General features: G+C 44.1%; 2 protein-coding genes across 4 annotated transcripts in view; both read right to left on the reverse strand.

Moving 5' to 3' along the window:
• The window catches only part of LOC113017743 (butyrophilin-like protein 2), a 30,815-nt gene extending 24,510 nt beyond the window's left edge, over window positions 1-6,305 (reverse strand). For 2 of the 3 annotated variants that reach the window (XM_080299333.1, XM_080299331.1), the window contains exon 1: window positions 1,448-4,324. In XM_080299333.1, coding sequence (XP_080155459.1) covers window positions 1,448-1,481 — 34 coding nt within the window. In that variant the 5' untranslated portion in view covers window positions 1,482-4,324. Of the gene's footprint in view, window positions 1-1,447; window positions 4,325-6,252 lie in introns of those variants that run through there. The other variant, XM_080299332.1, reaches the window with a different exon arrangement.
• LOC113017925 (uncharacterized) overlaps window positions 5,758-19,371 on the reverse strand; it is a 42,000-nt gene continuing 28,386 nt past the window's right edge. Inside the window, exons 7-8 of the mRNA XM_080299330.1 lie at window positions 10,279-15,802; window positions 5,758-9,888 (exon numbers count right to left, since the gene is read on the reverse strand). Coding sequence (XP_080155456.1) covers window positions 15,360-15,802 — 443 coding nt within the window. The 3' untranslated portion in view covers window positions 5,758-9,888; window positions 10,279-15,359. The remainder of the gene's footprint in view (window positions 9,889-10,278; window positions 15,803-19,371) is intronic.

Consider the following 19,371-nt stretch of genomic DNA (forward strand, 5'->3'; position numbering starts at 1 on the left):
ACGAGGTGTGGTGGAAGATTTCTTTTCTGATGTATTAATCACATATTTTAATCATATCACTTTAGTAAAGCAAGATCACTCCTGTCACCACTTGTATGTATGCACGTATAATGTTATCACAAGTGGGTTTATTGCACTTTCACAGAGGGCCCATTGTAAAGTTCAAGAGATCCATCCATAGAGTGGCAGGGGGTCAAGGATGAGCTGGACTGAAGGCACATGGATATATGATGTGCTGTGGAATGTTCTTTCTTTGAGAGTGTTTGGGAAGGTATAAAAGAGTTTCAGGCCGTGTCAATATTCAGACAACCATTTTGGTGTTTGACCTGAATGTTTTCTCCACTGCTGTGTTTTTCTTTTTTAGTAAACCTCACTTCAAAAGAGATGCTCATCTGGTGGTTGCAATTTTATTTAAGATTTTCCACAACAGAGGGAATACACAACAGGAGGGAGACATAGCTGAACATAATCTGACATGATGAACCAAAGGAAGCAAAACTCAAAACACTGAACGTGGGATGCAAGACTGTCTAAATAAAAGAGGAAACAAGAGGCATTTACAAAGACGCAGACTTCACACTGTGATGTGGAGACATGACTGACTAGGGAAACTGATGCAACATGAGAATAACTAAACGTGGGACAGAAAACTAGAAACTAGGAACTATAAATATAACACAAGCAGAAATCAATAAAGAGAACCAAACCTATGAAACACTTAACACCACAGGAACAAAACCTAAGGAGGAGGAATTACCAAAATATATCCAGAAACGAATGAAACGAAGCATATTAGTAATCAAAAAACACAAACATGGAGTCACCAGACTCCGGACCTTGGCAAAAACACTAATTAAGTAGATTAGGACGGTCACAATATCAGATTACCACATGCCCAAATTATCATGATCACAAGAATTCCTGACAATGTTCTTATCTCAATGTCTGTGCAGAAACAGAAAGAAAATATTAGTCAAATTAAATGTTAAATGTCTTTTCAGCCACTTGCTCTTTCTCAAGTGGATAAACCTGTTTCTGTTTTCTGCTGTACTCATGATCTTTCCCCAACACGTACGCACGCACGCACGCACGCACGCACACACACACACGCACACACGCACGCACGCACGCACACACACACACACGCACGCACGCACGCACGCACGCACGCACACACACACACACACACACACACACACACACACACACACGTCCCCCTCTTCCCCTCTACTTGACTGACTGTGATGCATCTGCACAAAACAAAACTTTGTAGAATCGCTTAAAACTAAATAATTTAACCAATAAACAGTTAACAGACTCTAATCCAGTAACTGACTCTTACTCAGGCATCCATGAAACATATTTCCATGGCTGCTGTAAACATTTCCTGCCTGAAATAGGCAGTTTACTCACTTCAAGACTGTTAAATATATTTGGAGTTTCTTACCGAGGAGCAGGAACGGCAGCAAGTTTTTCATCATCCTTCAAAGAAGGACAGCAAACACAGAGTCCTGATCACTCCGCTCATAACTGAGTGAATCCACATCTCAAAACTCTGCCATTCCTGCCTCACTGCTAACGAACAGAGAGGATTTCCTGCTGGGCTGTGATCCAGTAAACTGGTTCAACAAGCTCAGAGGCTGAACTTGAAGTTGATAAACCCTCCAGGGCGTGGGTGCGTGATTCACCGTGGAAAGAGCAGAGCCTCCATTTGGTTTGAGTTTATTGAAAGAACCACATAAGTTTGAAATAATGCCACATATTTGAACTGGATCAATAACAGATAAGAAAGGTTATCAGAACACCATCAGCATCTGAATCCCAACATTAAGGTGGAGGTGAAAGAAACCCTGCTTGTCTCCAGGTGCAGCTGAGTTTGAGAGAAGTGCTCAGGGACCGTCTACAAAGTGCAACACCACAAAAACATGTTGCTGCTTCACTGATATACAGTGGTGTTTCTCCCAGATCACTTTATACTGCACGGCCATCTGGTCCTATCAATCATTCTGCCATAATAAATAAAAATGTGAATTTTTAAACTGTCTTGATGCATGCTCAAACAAACAAGCTTTATTATTTGTCATATACAGTATCATACAGAGAACGATGTGTAGTGAAATGTTCTTGTGTTTGTGCTGCAGACAAAGCCACGCCATTCCAGGGTTTTCTGGTTAGCATGAGGGGTGAAGCCAGGATCATTACTGGATACTGGGTGGGAATCAAACTTGCAACTCCTGCTTCAAAGATGTGTAGTTTTACCACTGCACTACCCAGCTACTCAGTCATCAAGGTAAGGTTTATTTGGAGATAGACTTAAACCAATCAAAAGGAAACATTTGAAAGAATCCAAACTAAAGTGAAAGAAGAAAATCCTCTGAGGAAACTCACTGAAACTGAAGTGAAGCCAAAGAAAAAGTCCAAATGAAATCCAAATAAAAGTCAGTAGAAAATACAAAGTAGAATAAGTGAGCTTTGGATGCTGCTCTGGGACTTTGTTTAAAGAGGTTCAGTGTGGACTTGAACTCACTGATCCTCCAAACATCAAATGAGTGAACATCAGGAACACATCTGCACTCTGGTTCCATTTATGTGAGAAAGAGTCTGAAGGTGTTTGTGCTCCTTCACAGCTCCGTCTCAGGAGCTTCATCCACCTCAAACAGCAGGAACAACACTCGGTGAGGACACCAGCCACAGACTGAACGACTATAGACCAGTTGCACTCACTCCAATCATTGTGAAGTTCTTTGAGAGAGTGGTGCTGGCCTACATCCAGAGCAACATCACAGACACTCTGGACCCCCTGCAGTATGCCTACCAGTCCAATAAGTCCACGTCAGACATCATCGCTGCTGCCCTTCACTATTCACTCTCCCACTCGGAAAACAAAGACAAAGAAAACAATACTGTCATCCCACACAAACTCACTCACAAGCTGGCGACACTCGGCCTGCACCCCACCCTATGTGACTGGCTACAGGACTTTTTGACTGGCAGGCCTCAGTCTGTCAGGATCGGCAACAGGACTTCAGCCAGCATTATTACAAACACTGGTGTCCAACAAGGTTGCATCCTCTACACCGTGTGCACCCACAACTGTTTCACCTCCAACAAAGACAACATCATTTTGAAGTTCGCAGACGACACTGCTGTGATTGGTCGCATCACCGGAGGAGACGAAGCGGCTTATAGGAGAGAGGAGGCCGGTCTGGTGTCATGGTGTTAGGACAACAACCTCACCCTCAACACTGACAAGACAAAGGAGACGATACTGGACATGAGGAAGAAGAGGAGGCCTCACCCACCGCTGTCTATCCAGGGCCTAGAAGTGGAGAGGGTGAGCAGCTTTAGGTACCTGGGCGTCTACATCGCTAAGGACCTCACCCTCGAGACGAAGGTTTAGAAGTGTGAAATCCAGAACATCCAGACTCACTAACTCCTTCTTCCCCACTGCTATCAGACTCTTGAACAGCTGACCCATTTTGAACAGTAATAATAATTTTTTTTGCACATCAGGTCAACTTACATATTAAGCCAGCATATTAAGCTACAGGTCTTTTGCACACATCTGTTTCAAATCTCCATATTTTGTCTCCTTTTCTGTCTTCAGCTATTTATTTGTACTATTTGTATTTATATGTTCTATTTCTAGTGTATATATTAATCGGCATCTGTGGGCGGACAGCAAAGAAAGAATTTCATTGCACAAAGAAGTGCCTTTTCTCTTGTGACACATAACAATAAACACTTTGAATCTTGAAGCACAGAGACATCTTTGTGCTCGATATCACAAACACTCTTTGCAGCATCTCTGCACCATCAACACAACAGCAGCACATGTAAAACATTCATATTACATTATATCAGCCAAGGTTGTGACCTACACCCGTTTTCTCTGACTCTCCACCATTTGACCCTAGAACTGCAGAAGCTTCTTGGATGAGAGGTGAAACGTCTTTAAGCGACTTAAGGAAGTCCAGGTGCTTTTTTCTTTCCATGCTCCTTAGACTTAAACAGATAGTGAGACTCCTTCTGCTTATCAGGGATAATCTCTAGGTGACCGCTAAGCAGAAAACAAGGTCTTTCTTTCTCTGTGTGTATATAAGATGCCAGGGCGGCGGCTGTTGGGCAGAGACCATCCTAGTGTTTGGCTGGGATATTTCTCTCCACATTGTTTTGTGTTTATTAAACCCACTTCAAATAATGCTCACGAAGGTTGTGTTGTAGGTTATTGTTAAAATTTCCATAAACAAAGCATTTAAATGGCATTTCAATTCAAAGCAGAGAAACAAAAATAATATTTCTGGCCAAAATCAGGCAGACTTAAAACTAGTCGGTGATCCCCACATGCTTCAAAGAGTCCATCATTGTTCCTGTCCCGAAGAAACCCCACCCTGCTTCTCTCAATGACTATCGCCCTGTAGCCCTCACCTCAGTAGTGATGAAGTGCTTTGAACGCCTGGTCAGAGACTTCATCATTTCTTCACTACCAGACACACTGGACCCACTACAGTTTGCTTACCGTCCAAATCGTTCCACAGACGATGCCATCTCTCATCTCCTCCACACATCACTCACTCACTTGGACACTAGAAGGGGGAATTATGTTAAAATGCTCTTCATAGACTACAGCTCTGCATTTAATACCATAATTCCCTCCACACTCACCACCAAGCTGGAGCATCTGGGACTCAGCTCATCTATGTGTCAGTGGATCTCCAACTTCCTAACTGGCAGACCACAGGCAGTAAGGATGGGCAGACATGTCTCAGCCTCCACCACTCTCAGCACTGGAGCCCCCCAGGGGTGTGTTCTGAGCCCCCTGCTGTACTCTCTGTACACATATGACTGCGTGGCCACTACCAGCTCCACCACCATCATCAAGTTTGCTGATGACACCGTCGTGGTGGGCCTGATCTCTGATAACAACGAGACGGCCTACGTGAAGGAGATTAGGAATCTGGAGAACTGGTGCCAGAGGAACAACCTCCTTCTAAACGTCAGTAAGACAAAGGAGCTGATAGTGGACTTCAGCACTAAGCAGGAGAGGAACTACCAGACCCCCGTCATCAACGAGTGCCCAGTGGAGAGAGTGGACAGCTTCAAATACCTCGGAGTTCACATCACGCAGGACCTGTCATGGTCCTGTCACATCAACACCGTGGTGAAAAAGGCCCGACAGCGTCTCTACCACCTCAGACGCTTGAGGGACTTCCAACTGCCCTCCAAGGTGCTCAGGAACTTTTACTCCTGCACCATAGAGAGCATCCTGACGGGAAACATCTTAACCTGGTTCGGGAACAGCACCATGCAGGACAGACGAGCTCTACAGAGGGTTGTGCGGTCAGCTGAGCGCACCATCCGCTCCGAGCTCCTTGACCTGCACTCAATCTACAGCAGGCGGTGCTGGACCAAGGCCAGGAAGATCGTGAAGGACCTCAGCCATCCCAACAACAGACTGTTCTCTCTGCTGAGGTCAGGAAAGCGATTCCGCTCCCTGAAGACCAACACAGAGAGACTGAGGAGGAGCTTCTTCCCGCAGGCGATACGGTCTCTCAATCACACCACCACACAGTACTGACCCACACATATAGTTCTTACACACACACTGGACTTTCTGGACTTTGTTTTCACTTCATCACTTAAATCACTGCTGCTGTTATTGTGTATATATTTATTTATACTTCTTGTGTATTTTGTTCATACATTCTTATATAGTTCTATATTGTGTATTTTGTTGTACAGTTATTTTATTTTCAATTTAATTTATATATTTTATCTTATTCTTTCCCAGTGTGTTGTACAGTTATTTCATTTTTAACCTTAATTTATATTTTATTCCTTCCTAGTTAAATTTACCCTTTTTAATTTTTCATATTTATTTCCTATCTTATTCATAGCCTTTTCCTTTTTTGTTTTCTTTAGGTCACGAGCAGTTGTCCAAGCATTTCACTACATATCGTACTGTGTATGACTGTGTACGTGACAAATAAAAATTTGAATTTGAATTTAAAGTGCTATTTTAAGTGCTTTAAGTACATTTTAAAAATGATACTGCCTTTAAATAATAATGATTAAATTTGAACATAAATTGGAGCTTTTCTTCTTACAAAATAACACAGAAACATAAAAGGTTGTTTGACCAACTTCACCTTTAAGTGAGTAACCTTAGCCAACATTATTTTGTACATTAGGCTAAAACAGTGTGATCATTGAACATTTTAGTGCAAAAAATAACAAACCCATCGGACTCACAATACTTCATCTGAGATTATTGCAGCTCCTATGTGTGCATCAGCATAATCGGTATACCAGGACATCTAGCATTGTCAAAAGTTCCCTTTTGCTTGGAATGCAAAGTGTCATTAAATGCGTTTTCTTTTACGTGTTATATTTTTCAAATGACTTAATCATAATTACCGCCTTAAATTCCCACTCCTAATTATATTATATTATATTATATTATATTATATTATATTATATTATATTATATTATATTAGAAGCTGAATCACAGAAACAGAAATAGAGGACAGAGATGTAAATGGCCTGTATTTGTATAGCGCTTTTCTAGTCCCTAAGGACCCCAAAGTTGTAAGAAGTGAAAAGATGTTTGTGGAACTTGATTCCAGCTGTCGGTCGGAGTTCTCCTTGTCCTGTTGGCTGTTCGGAGAGAATATTCCATTAGTGGCACGACTGACGAGGAGGACCTTTGCTTCATGTTTGCTGTGAACTCATCAGAACAGCAAGCTGATAACATCCATGAAACAATAATCAGAGGAAGGAGGAAAAAATACATTTTTCAAACAGTTATTGCCTTTCATGTGTTGTGAAAATTTATAACTGTTATTTGTCCACTGCCATTGTAGCTGCAGCTTCACTCACTGTGATCACCAGCTCCTCTATAAAGCTTGTTCAGGTCCAGGCTGTATCGATCCATGGATCAATAGTACTGACAGCAGTGTTGGTATTGGTTGAATATCAGCATGATATGAGTGTCTCTTATACACTGATTTGTTCTACATTAGTTGATCAGAAGGTTTTTTATTTTCATTCGTCATATTTTTACATAATCTTCAGCTTTACAGCAGGAATAGGTTCCTAATAAAGTGAACAATGAGCATGGACCGTGTAGTCCTCAAAATGTTGGAGCCAAAACTGCACCCTGAATTAACTTTGAGGGACACCAGGTGAGGAACCTGCAGCTTTACTGACACCCAGTGGACGCAGCAGGAAACTGCGGCAGCTCAGACAGTAATTCAAGTGTTTATGCAGTAATTCATTAAAAACTCTGATATTCAAATAAATGAAGGTCTTTTTCATGTCACTCGCTCAGCGTCTCTCTTCTTATCACCGCTGATCAGACACATTTATTCATTTGAAGATGCAGTTAGCAGCTGACACGCTGATGATGCTCAGCAGACCTGATCTTTGTATCTGGATTTGCTTGACAGGGACAGTGTTCATGTTCATGGACATCAGGATAATGAGCTAAACTGCTCATTTCCATGTGTAGTCCCTGGGCAGGTCACATGACTCTATCCAACATACAAAGACACACAGACACACAAGAAAAGCCAGAGAAACAAGATGAGCTGTTAGAGCCAATCTATAGAGAAATATTTTTGATACTGTTTCAGTTATTATGTTACATGTTTGATTTTGTATAATATGTTGTTAGAGAATAAATGCTGCGCGTTTAATTTGTGTCGGGTAAGAAAACATTACAGCGCATGTGTGGTAGAAGGTTAGAGTGAGCCAGGATGGCAATGGAAATGTGCGCTGTAGCAGCAAATACTTTTTGACCGTGACATCTTTTGTTTGTATGTACGAGTCAGACATAAATCTGAACAGCTCACATTAAGAAGTGGAAGAATTATTTTTTCAAAGCTTGGAACAGAAATTCGCAACTACATGAGCCTTCAAAGTGGAACATGTGGACTGTTCCTTTATTACTACCACTGAAGGCCACGCCCCTCTGGTCATGTGATCATGTGGTTTGTAGGACGCTCCTCTTCCTCAGAGGATCCACCTGTGCTTCCTCTCCTCTCTCCTCCACCTGTTACAGTGAGGGAACGTCCTCCATGATGGAGGAGCTGCTGGAAAGTGCTGAGAGTTTCCTCCAGAGTGAGACCTCTGTCACAGTTCAGAGGATCTACGGCAGCAGAGACCTTCATGGACACTAAAAGTCTCAAACACACAACAACAACATCACACTGACTCCACTCTGACATCACTGATCAATAATCAAAGAACACACAGATCAAACTGATTGATCAGCCATCAGAGGAGTCGGATCAATGGAGCTGCTTCTGTTCCTGATGTCCCCTGTTTGATCCTGGACCTGAACTCTCCCTGCAGAGGAGACACAAGACAGTCAGACACACACACACACACACACACACACACACACACACACACACACACACACACACACACACACACACACACACACACACACAAACAAACCTTTGACTTTGAGCTGCACAGTTTTCTGTCTGATGATCCATATGCTCCTGATGACTTCACATCCATATTCTCCACTGTCTCCATCTGTGGGCTGTTTCAGGGTCAGACTGAGGTCTCCAGTTTTCAGCAGGTCTTCATTCATCTTCGTTCGGTCTCTGTAAACCTGGTGCTGTTCTTCAGGCTGGTCAGAGCCGTTCTTATACACGTGGACCTTCCTGTATGAACTGTACCACCACTTCACTGCAGCATCTTCAGGCAGGTTTTGTGTGGTGTTGAAGGGCAGCTGGACAGACTCCGCCCCCTCCTCCACCTCCACCTGACACACTGAGAGGACAACAAACACAACATGAGCTGTACAAAGTGTGATTGGTGTTCAGAGCAGCATCATGTGACTCTTGTTCTGCACTAAATGAAGCGATGGAGTGGCGCCTCCTTCAGGCAGAGAAACAGCTCATGGAGAGAAATAATTATTAGAGCAAAAACAAGAGTGGAGCTGCAAATAAGGCCGAGAGGAACGCTGCAGAAAACTGTTCATGTGTGAATTCATCACTTCATAGATTTCTTTGAGCACTAAAATCAGAGCTGCTTCTATTTCTAATATGACAGCTGTACATTAGAGCTGCAACACTTTAAATGTGAGCCATAAAAACATGATGCTCTACAAGTGCATTCAGCTCTGACACTGTCACATCATGAAGGAGACGTGGAAATCACTTTGTTACACAAATCAAAGTCAAATCAGTTCTATTGATGGAATATTGTGTGATCAATAGACTGATCAGTTTCTAATCTGTCATCGATCAGCTGGAAATCCAGCATGTCAAACAGACAGGCAGCAGATTAGGACCAAACACAAACACAGTGAGACTTTTTCTTCACAGCAGTTGCAGGTAAACTGCAGCAACAATGCGACTCAGACAGTTTCTCTGTAACTGCAGGGCTTCCTGCGCTGCTGTTAGTCAGACACGGATCAACAGGTTGTGGATAGAAAGCAGATTCCTTCAGCAGAGGATCCATATCACACGTGAAGCATGTCGTCGGGAAACAATCAGTGAAAATGGGACACTTTGAGCCTCAAACTCTGAACATGACCTGCTGCAGACCAGCTGATGTGTTCAGTTACCATGGTGAGGAATTTCACAATAAAGGAGGCGTGCGCTCTGTCTTTTCCCGGCCCGACGCTCTGGGACATTTTAGACAAGTTTCCTGGCAGAATACGATCCCGTCCGGAGGCCGACACCATCCTTATCCACATGGGCACCAACCGGACTCCAAACAGCGCTCCCACTTCCTCAAACTGGACTTTGTGTGTCTTTGTGAGGCTGTGAAACAAGCCCACCGTAGTGTTTGTATCTGCGGCCCCACTCCCACCTGTGGCCGTGGGGCGTTTGGGCGGCTGCTCGGCCTCCACACCTGGCTCTCCTCTGTGTGTGACTCCCACAGCCTGGGCTTTAGAGACAACTTCAATGTTTTCTGGGACAGGAGGCATCTTTCTGCAGCAGATGGGCTCCACTTCAACCAATCAGGAGCCAGATCCTCTCTGCTAACATATCATATGGAGTCCAGCAGGAAACACTCCATCAAGTACCTGTCCACACCTGCCCACACCTGCTGACCGCTCCGTCACTGACTGACGTCCCCCAGGTCCTAGTCCCTATCACCTCAGTTCCACTCTAAACACTAATACATGTTCAGCTGGACTCGGAGCCTCTGGAGACATTTTGGATGTTCCAGTCATAATAACTAACAGGACAGTTTGTGCAAGGTGGAGGAAATCTGCTGCATCATCCCATTGATGAAGCATTCAGCTCCACCCTACAGTTTCTCTGCTGCCTCCATCCACCTTGGTTCACTTTGCTCTTCTTAATGTTGGAGCTCTGAATAGTCAGGCTTTTATTCTGAAGGATTCTACAACTTCCCATCAGCTTGATTTGATGTTTTGAACAGAAACATGATGAAACCTGAATCTGCTTTCACCCCTCCCTGAAAGCCCAAATTCACTCTCAGTTTAGTTCAGCTGGAGCCGAGATGACACAGAGAGCCTTTGGTCCATGAGATCTATCTAGGAGACATCAGTAACATCAGCTTTGTGTCAGCCGTCCTGTAGAACGCTTCCATACAGCTGCTTCTGTCTCTGAGTATCTCTCAGCTTCAGCTGGGACTCCACCCAGGTGTTGGTTGGTTGTTGGCACAGAGCTGCTGCAGTGACTCACAGCTGCTTTCATCCAGTTTAGATTCAATGGTGACTTTAAGCGTGTTTCATGTATGAAAGCCAATAAAGACAGAATGAGTGGTCAGAGGTGTCATAATGATATTCATGGTCAGATTTACTAACAGTTACAAAGCTGCTGTCTGAATTTACTAAAGAGCTGCAGGTCAGTCTGGGACTGAAACACGAGGAGCAAACTGGTGCCATGCTGCAGTCACAAACATGAGCTGATGGCTGATCTACCAGCAACGTGCTGCTTTCTATACAAACATGCAGCCAATCATGACTCTGTCAGAGCAGCCAATCAGAGGAAAGCAGCAGATGAGGGCGTGTGAGGCAGAGAGTGATGGAGCCACCAGAATAATCCACAGTAAGCTCAGGTTTCACTGATGAGTTTCTCTGTGGAAACAGATGAATGAGAGGAGGCTGAAGGAGGATCAATATGTTTGTGATATCAGGGAGAACTCTGCTGATAGAAGCTGCTGGGACTGTGTGAGGTCCTGAGGACTGAGACTCAGGTGGAGCTCAGGATTTATCAGAGGAGAGCTGCATGATTACAAACTGAACTGTGAGGATCAGCTGACTGTACATGAACATGATTCAGCATCAGATCTGATCACTTACACACTCTGATAACATCTCCCCCTCTCTGTGCAAATACATCAACACTGCTAGAAGCAACAAGCACATCAGGATCAATCACATTTTGATTGCTTTTTGTGTTACATTGAGAACAATCTGCAGTAAAGTGTGCGTCACACACCTGATTTATTTCAACACTTTCCTTTGAAAGTGAAACAAACACATATGAAATAATCCAGCCACAGAAACTGTCCACAGCTTTCAGTCTCCACATTTGAAGCTCTGCAGGAAACCCTGACAGCAGCTTTTTAGCTCCAAAGCAGGTTTAGCTCTGGTGCAGAGTGTTGGTGACTCTGCCCGTGGACACAGTTATTTCTGCAGGTGACCTTGTTACAGGTGCATTTGGAGGAGACTCAAAGCTTTGTGGCAGGGAGTTTACTGCAGACTGCAGCATGTTTAATAGCAAGCATGATGTGAGCCTGATGTGGCTGATAGCTGCTTCTAGCAGTCTTCATGTATGTGGAATGAGAGGGGAGATGTTATCAGGACCAGTTGCTGATTGGACGTCTCAAAGCTGTGAGCGCAGCGCTGAAACTTTGTCCTGTAGCTCTTCACTCAGTCCTCACCCTGAGTGTTTAGAGCCCAGCCCCACATATTCCTGCTCCTCAGGAATTCTGGGATTTGGAGGAAACACAGCTAAACTGACCTGAAGCTAAGGGGGAGGAGCCACAATACAAGCTGCATCCAGCCAATGGGTGCACTGTTGAGCCATGGATGTGCAGAGGGTCACATGTTTAGTCCCATTTGTAGAAATGTGTCCATAATGAAGACAAATGCAGTCACACAGCTCTGCAACAGCACAAATCACTTTGATGGAGTTTGTTTGTGCTGCTCTCAGATCTGTACAACACTGACATGTGTGTCAACATGCTGCAGACTCACAAAGATGTGCCGTGTTAGCTTCATGTGTCCATCTGACACTATATTATAGTGACTTGAAGAAATCCCTGCAGCATCAATGCAGAACAAACAGAGGCCACGTGTGGCACAGTTCCTGTAACGGGATGAATCCGTGGATGTGTCGGGATCTGACGCTGAATCATGTTGCTGTTCTTTTCCACATGGTGCAGGTCAGCTGTTCCACACAGATGTCAGCTTTCTAGAAGAGTTAGTCTGGAATAAAGCAGCTCTCCTCTGGACCAATCCTGCCTCCAGCTGAGCCGTCACACACACACAGTCCCAGCAGTTTGTAGCACAGCAGTGATGCTTCTATCAGAAACATGCTGCTTCTCCTTCATCCTCCTCTCATTGATCTGAATCAGCTGTTTTCACAGAGAAACGCTGCACAAATCCTTCACTCCACTATTTCTGTCAGCAGAGGACTCGCTCTATCATGGCTGCTGCTCCTTTTTCACTCATTTGTGCTTTGAATCCAATCTGTTTCTCATCATCACCATGAACAGGCTGCTCATCAATCAGCACATTAGCTGTAGATCAGCTGCACACTGATGAAGATGCTCAGACAGACGGGCTGGGCACACAGAGGACTTTATGATCTGTTCTTCAATTCAGTCCAACATGGATCATTTCTGCTCACAGTCCAATCATCTCTGGAAACTTGTGCTTCCATGGCACAGCTGGGCTACTTCAACAAATAGCGCTACACCTCTGGTTGTCAGCTTCACCATCGCTCTCCCCGTGGCTACAGTACAAGTGAGCTGACACATCCATCAGTGGAGGCTGTGGGCCAGTAAGGAGCAGCAGCTGCCTGCAACATGGGCTTTACATTGAAAACAGCCACAAGTCTGGGCCTAACCACGCCTTTGGACTTCTTCTTCATTCCAATGAGATTTACATTTCAGGGAGTTCCCCTGGAAAAAGAGCCATTTTGAAAGCTGTTTGCTGACTTCATCAATAATCTGCTTCAGTCATCCAGATGAGAATCCTGAGAATGGAGCAGCCCTGATAGCAGCTCATAGGATCACAGTGTTTTTCATTCAGCTGGTTGATTTCACAGGTTAGGAGGTGAACAATCTAACTGTGCTCCTCCTTCCACCTTTGGACCACTCATTTAGTGACAGCCAGGATGTGACAATCAGCTGTGACACAGGAAAACATGAGGTGGGAAACTCTGGAGAAGATCTGCTTTTCTCTACAGGGAGGCTCGCACATCTAATCTGCTCACCATCACTCAACTCACTTCAACAACATGCTGACTCAGTCATTTCTGCACGTTTCCTCATGTTACAGCCCTGACTTCAGTTCAGCTGAGGAGGAGATGAGGGAGGAGAGAGCAGTGGTGGAGGAGGCAGATAAGGAAGAAGAGGAGGAGAAGATCCAAAGAGGAGGCAGGGGGAGAGGCTCAGGAAGAGTTAGATCAGAGACTTTGAGCCATCATGGACTCCCACTCCTTCCATCCAGCCCTGTGTGGATCAGCAGCTCCAAAATGTCTGCTCACTCATGTTCTTCCTGTCTGTGCTCTTCTTTCATTTCACTCATTATATATGAGCTGCTCCTAAATCACACTGGATATGGATTTTCTGTCCATCCACACTAATTCTCTTCATCCTCACCTGATTGTTTGGATGCTCTTTGACAGCACATTGAAAATCCTCACAGTGACTTCTATTGCCACACTGACTGGACACATACAAAGTTGAAGGCTTCATGTGTTTGGCACAAATAATACTTTGGTAGGTCTGAGTTGTGTTTTGAACCATCTCTCAGGACCAAAGTCTTTTTGCTTCCTTCAAAAAGAGCTGAAGGCTTTTTACCTCACAGTTTGTCCTTTGATATTATTGGATGATGGACTGTGGGAAACACAAATGTGCACTTCTTAATGGCTCATATGTGCTGTGAAAGAGCTCTTTGTGATCTTGAAGCTTTTCAATAGTTTTTCTTTGGCTGTTTGTAAAGTTTTCTGTGTGAACTCTCAGGAATCTGGAGCAGTCTAATAGAAGTCTACTGGGGTACAGAGGGAGGAGCTTCTGTCAGACTCTTTCTGATGAGGAACTGAAGCCGCTCTCATGGTCTCATCAAATCATCAGACTCTGCTGAGAACAACAGTCATGTGACCTCTCAGAACAAACAGCCTGTTAGTTTCCTGCTGCCTCCATCACTCACTTTCATTCACTCTCAATCACACCAACATGTTAAAGCAGCGCTATAGCTCACCTGGCTGAGCAGGTGGGCTGAAGGCGGGGCTTACTACAGGTGCCTGTGTGTCCCTCACTCTCTCCCCACTTTCCTGTCTACTCTCTGCACCTATATAATAAAGGCAAACATGCCTCCAATAGAAACCTTTGCAAACACAAAGTCCCACAGCAGCCCCGTGTTCTCCGGCTAAAATGAGAGTTTTTGTCAGTGGAGTCTGGTGGCTTTAACCACACAAACATTACAGCTGCGCTCAAATATCACAAAGAGCTGTGACAGCAGAGAAACACATGACCATCCTCCAAATATCATCTAGAAATAGAAATGTGTCCACTGTGGGACGTGTGAGGCTGACATTAATATGTCTTAAAGTGGGAGATGAAGAAATGACTCCAGGGCCCAAATCATGGAGACAAACATCAATCCACACTTCACTTTGTTTCCTGTCTCTAAAGTGGGAATATTTCAGTGTGATGAACAAACGGCCTCCAACAAATGAAGCTGATTTCCTTTTCCTGTCTTTTCTCCAGCGGCCTCAGCTTCTTCCTCTTTCCCCTGTCTTCTTCTGCAGACGCTCCTCTGTAGCTTCAAGCTGTTTCTCTTTACAAGGAGAGCTACAAACCTTTGCATCCAGCCACAAACACCCCATGGGCTCCTCTGGATCATCACACTCAGCATTTTCACAATAAAAGCCTCGTATTTATGGCTGCTCCACCCTGACATGTGACAACATCCAAATGACTGGATCAAAGTGTTTGAATGATCCCAGCAGCTTTAAAACTATTGATATTTATACATTTACACTGATTTGGACTAAACTAACAAAACTATTGATTTGATCCAAACTCACATCATGCCAGAGGCTTTTATTTTGAAGGTAGGATCATTTTAATGCTCTTCTTAGTTCATTTAAACACACAGTTGCTCCGCCTGACATTTTTGGCTTTTAGATCAAAACATCAAAGAATTTATTTTATTTGAATGAACTGAAAATAGATTCAAACTAAAAGCTTTTAGAGAATAAACTCCTGCATGACCTCTGACCTTTGCCCTGTATCTACAGCACTGACCTCTGACTTTCAGCTCCACCTTTCTCTTCAGCAGGATGTTTCCCTCCCTGCTGTAGACGGTGCAGGTGTAGGTCCTGTTGTCCCAGTCTGTGGGGTGTTTCAGGGTCAGACTGAGGTCTCCAGTTTTCAGCAGGTCTTCATTCATCTTCGTTCGGTCTCTGTAAGCCTGGTGCTGTTCTTCAGGCTGGTCAGAGCCGTTCTTATACACGTGGACCTTCCCATATATATTCTTCCACTCCACTTTAGCGTCTTCAGGCAGGTGAAGTGTGGTGTTGAAGGGCAGCTGGACAGACTCCACCCCTGAATCCACCTCCACCTGGGGGACTGAGAGGACAACAAAGCACAACATGAGCTTGGATGGAGACATTTGTGTTGACTCTAACAGGCTGAATGCTGCTGCTTCACTGGGAGCTCACTGTTAGATAGAAAGTGGTCAGTGTGAAGAGGAGACGCAGCAGAAAGATGAAGACTGACAGGAAGAAAGCAGTGAACAGACTGTTGGAGCTGCTGTTAGTGGGACAGGACTTTATTCAGTCTCTGAGGACCAGATTTGACTTGATGAAGCAGAGAAACACAGTCTGAGTGTTTCTGTCACACTCACTTCATCACACAGCTCAGTTTGACAACATGTGGAAGAATTTGATAGAAGCCTTCCTTTAGTAAAAGCACCAAGAAAACACCATGAAAACACCTCACTACACACAAAACTGCAGTACTGGCAAATTGTACATAAAGTATGAAAAGTCAAAGTACTTATTGTGCAGAAAAATGTTCCCATCAGTGTCTGTGGATCAATATTACTGCTGCACATGTTTAAGGCTGAGCTCATTTCAAATCCTTTCTATTGTGTTGAATCTGCAGTAATGCATCATATTCTATAAAATCATATGTTTGTAGTGGCTGTCCTGTGAGGACCACGTCTCTCTAAACAAACAGCTGTTAATGAGCTCACAAACACAGGCCTACAGCTGGATTTGAAAAAGTCCATTCAATAGAAAATCAACAGTCACAGCTGGATTCAAAGGCTTGAGCTCTGTGTGACATGGTTACCTGTCAGCATCTACAGGGGGATTCAAATATGAAGGAAACATGAAGGTGGTGCATTAGAAAAACTGCTGCTTTCAAGCAGAGCAACAAACTGTTTGAACTGATCCAACTTTATTCACACAGACAAAGATTTGTGCATCAGCTGCTGTAACATTTGTAATGAGCATTAATATTAATAAGTGTGAGTGAACAGAGCTGCTGCAGCAGTGAAACTCTCACTGACTGATGTCACGTGAGGCCTTGTTGGCTATTTTATAGCAAAGCACGCTAAGAAAGGAAATCCAGCCACACTGTAGCCGACTGTCTGCATTGTAATCAGGCTGCAATGTAGGGACGTGTCTACAAAGAAGCTCCAGCTGAAAGGATTACAGCAGGTTAGTGTGATGACAGATAGAGGTGGAAATGTACTGACATGGAAAGAGTGTGTTGAGAAGCTGGAAGAGTGACGTGTGAGCAGCAGCTTCATGACAAGAACAAGCACTTCAGATGTGCAGAGAAGGTCAGGAGGAGCTGCACTGTTTCTGTGTGCATGCAAACAATGGTTGGTGCAGTACATGTATGAGGACAGAGAGACAGTGGGAAGGTTTGCAGCAGCAGGGAAAGATGGGTTCCTGCTGGGGCTGGGATTACATCAGAAATCCACTCTGAGCCCTTCTTGTTAGCAGTGCTGATGGACAGGCTGGCAGATGAGCTCAGGCAGGAGTCTCAGCAGCTCTGTTTGCTGAGGACATTGTGATCTGTAGTGAGAGCAGGAAGCAGGTGGGTGGAAGAGAGCCTGGACAGGTGGAGGTATGCTCTGAAGAGAAGAGTGTGTGTGAAGAAGCTGGAGACACGACAGTGAAGATGAAGGAGTGGAGGTGGTGATGGTGGATCAGTTTAAATACATGAAGTCCTCCATACAAAGCAGCAAAGTCCCAAAGAGGTGAAGTGACAGTATAGCAGGATGGAGTGGGTGCACACATGTATCAGCTGTGATCTGTGACAGGAGGACAGCAGCTACAGTCAACATGAAGCTTTACAGCCTAGTGAGGCTGTGATGATGGAGACATGACACAACGACAGGAGGCGACCTGGAGGTGGCAGAGTAGAAGATTTGAACAAGTGAGCAGAATAGAAAGGATGGAAATGAGTGGGTGACAGGGACAGCTCAGGCTGAGGAGTCTACAGGACAAAGACAGAGAGGAAGGCTGAGACTGATGAACAGCAAACGTGCAGAAGAGGGACGCTGGATATATCCATGCACCATGTTGGACCTGGAACTACCAAACATCAAGTGTTTGTATGGAAAACCTGACGCAGCCCAGGAAACGTGTCCATCCATAATATTTGTGTCATTAGTCTTTCTATAGTCACCTGAACACAACACAAATAACACACAAACCAACAATCAGCAGGGTTTGTGTTGTTTTACGTTCAGTAACCATGAAGCACGACTGCAAACATTTGTATCACAAGTAGCAGCTAAAGCATCAAATAAATGTTCCACCTGCTGTGTTTACACACAAATGTTGTGTTTATTTTTACGTGTGTGTGATCTTGACTTTAGCCTCATCATTGTTTTCCACAAATATACTGCACAGCATCATTTCCTGCTTCTGGTTTTCACACTAAATCTCTCAGCTTGAAAATAATTGGTTGTTATTGGTAGAAGTTATCAAATGAATGAAAATGATGAACAGACTTAATAACAGGACTTCAAGAAGCTCAAACCTGGAACCTTTGGTTTGTTACTGGATTAAATGAAGACATTACCTGACCTGACATCTGATCCTCTGTTTTAGTAAACCCATCTTTGCTCTACTCAGCAGTTTAGTTCTTTTATTGTTTGAATCAAAGCCTCAGGTGGGATGATGTCACTTCCTGTCAGCAGAGGAAGCAGTTGTTGTTGACGGTCGCTTTGCAGCCACAAACTCTGCACAAGCAAGAATAAAGAGCGTAGAAGACTTCAAATCCTTCCTGTCTCAGTGTTTTTATCAGCTGATGCTCTAAAATGTTCAGAGCTGAAGCTCCGCCCACGTGGTTGCTTAGTTACACATACACAAGTACATGATTGGACCTTAAATACAATCAGACATGACAGCACAGCTCTAACACAGCACTGTTTTTAAGCTGTTTCAAATATGACAAATAATACTGACAGATTGAGTCCACAGATGTGTTTGATGTGTTTAATCAGTCACAGCACCAGTGTCCCTCACAGCTGTGGATGTGTTCAGCTTCTCCTGCTGGGCTCAGTTTATATACAAACATGTGTTTGTTCTAAATGTTACAATACTTTCAGTTTGCTTTTATTAAGTTTACAGTTTAAAAAGTGAACTTTAGCCTTAATGAGCTGAAGCTGCAACACTGAATGAAACCAAACATGTCTGATGTTATTTTCCTGTTGTTGAATATTAAATCACTTTATTACTGAATGACTGTTTCTGTCTGATGACATCACAGTCCACACTTCCTGTTACACATCTGAGTCACGTGAGTATTTTCCACTCAGATGATGTCATTTTAATGAAAGCGCTCTTCGTCCTATCTGACCACAGTCCCAGTCTGAACCATATACTATCCACACAGCTGCTTACTGGCTCATATTATGTGGAGCACTGAAAGCAGCCTTTGTGTCGAGCTACTGGGAATCTACGAAACCATTAAAGAGGACAAAATGATTGTGTCTGTAGTCGCAGCATCACGGTTCTTCTGATGTGCTGGGATTTGACCACAGCCTCCTCCAGGGTTCACTGACAATGGTCCAAAGAAGAGAAGCTGTCCAGTGAGCAGCAGCTCTGTGTGAAAATACCTGGTTGGTGTGGATGTTTCTAGCAGGAGAAGCAAATCTGACATCATCTCAAAGC

Source organism: Astatotilapia calliptera, chromosome 3 (assembly GCF_964374335.1).
Source record: "Astatotilapia calliptera chromosome 3, fAstCal68.1, whole genome shotgun sequence".
Classification (NCBI taxonomy): Eukaryota; Metazoa; Chordata; class Actinopteri; order Cichliformes; family Cichlidae; genus Astatotilapia; species Astatotilapia calliptera.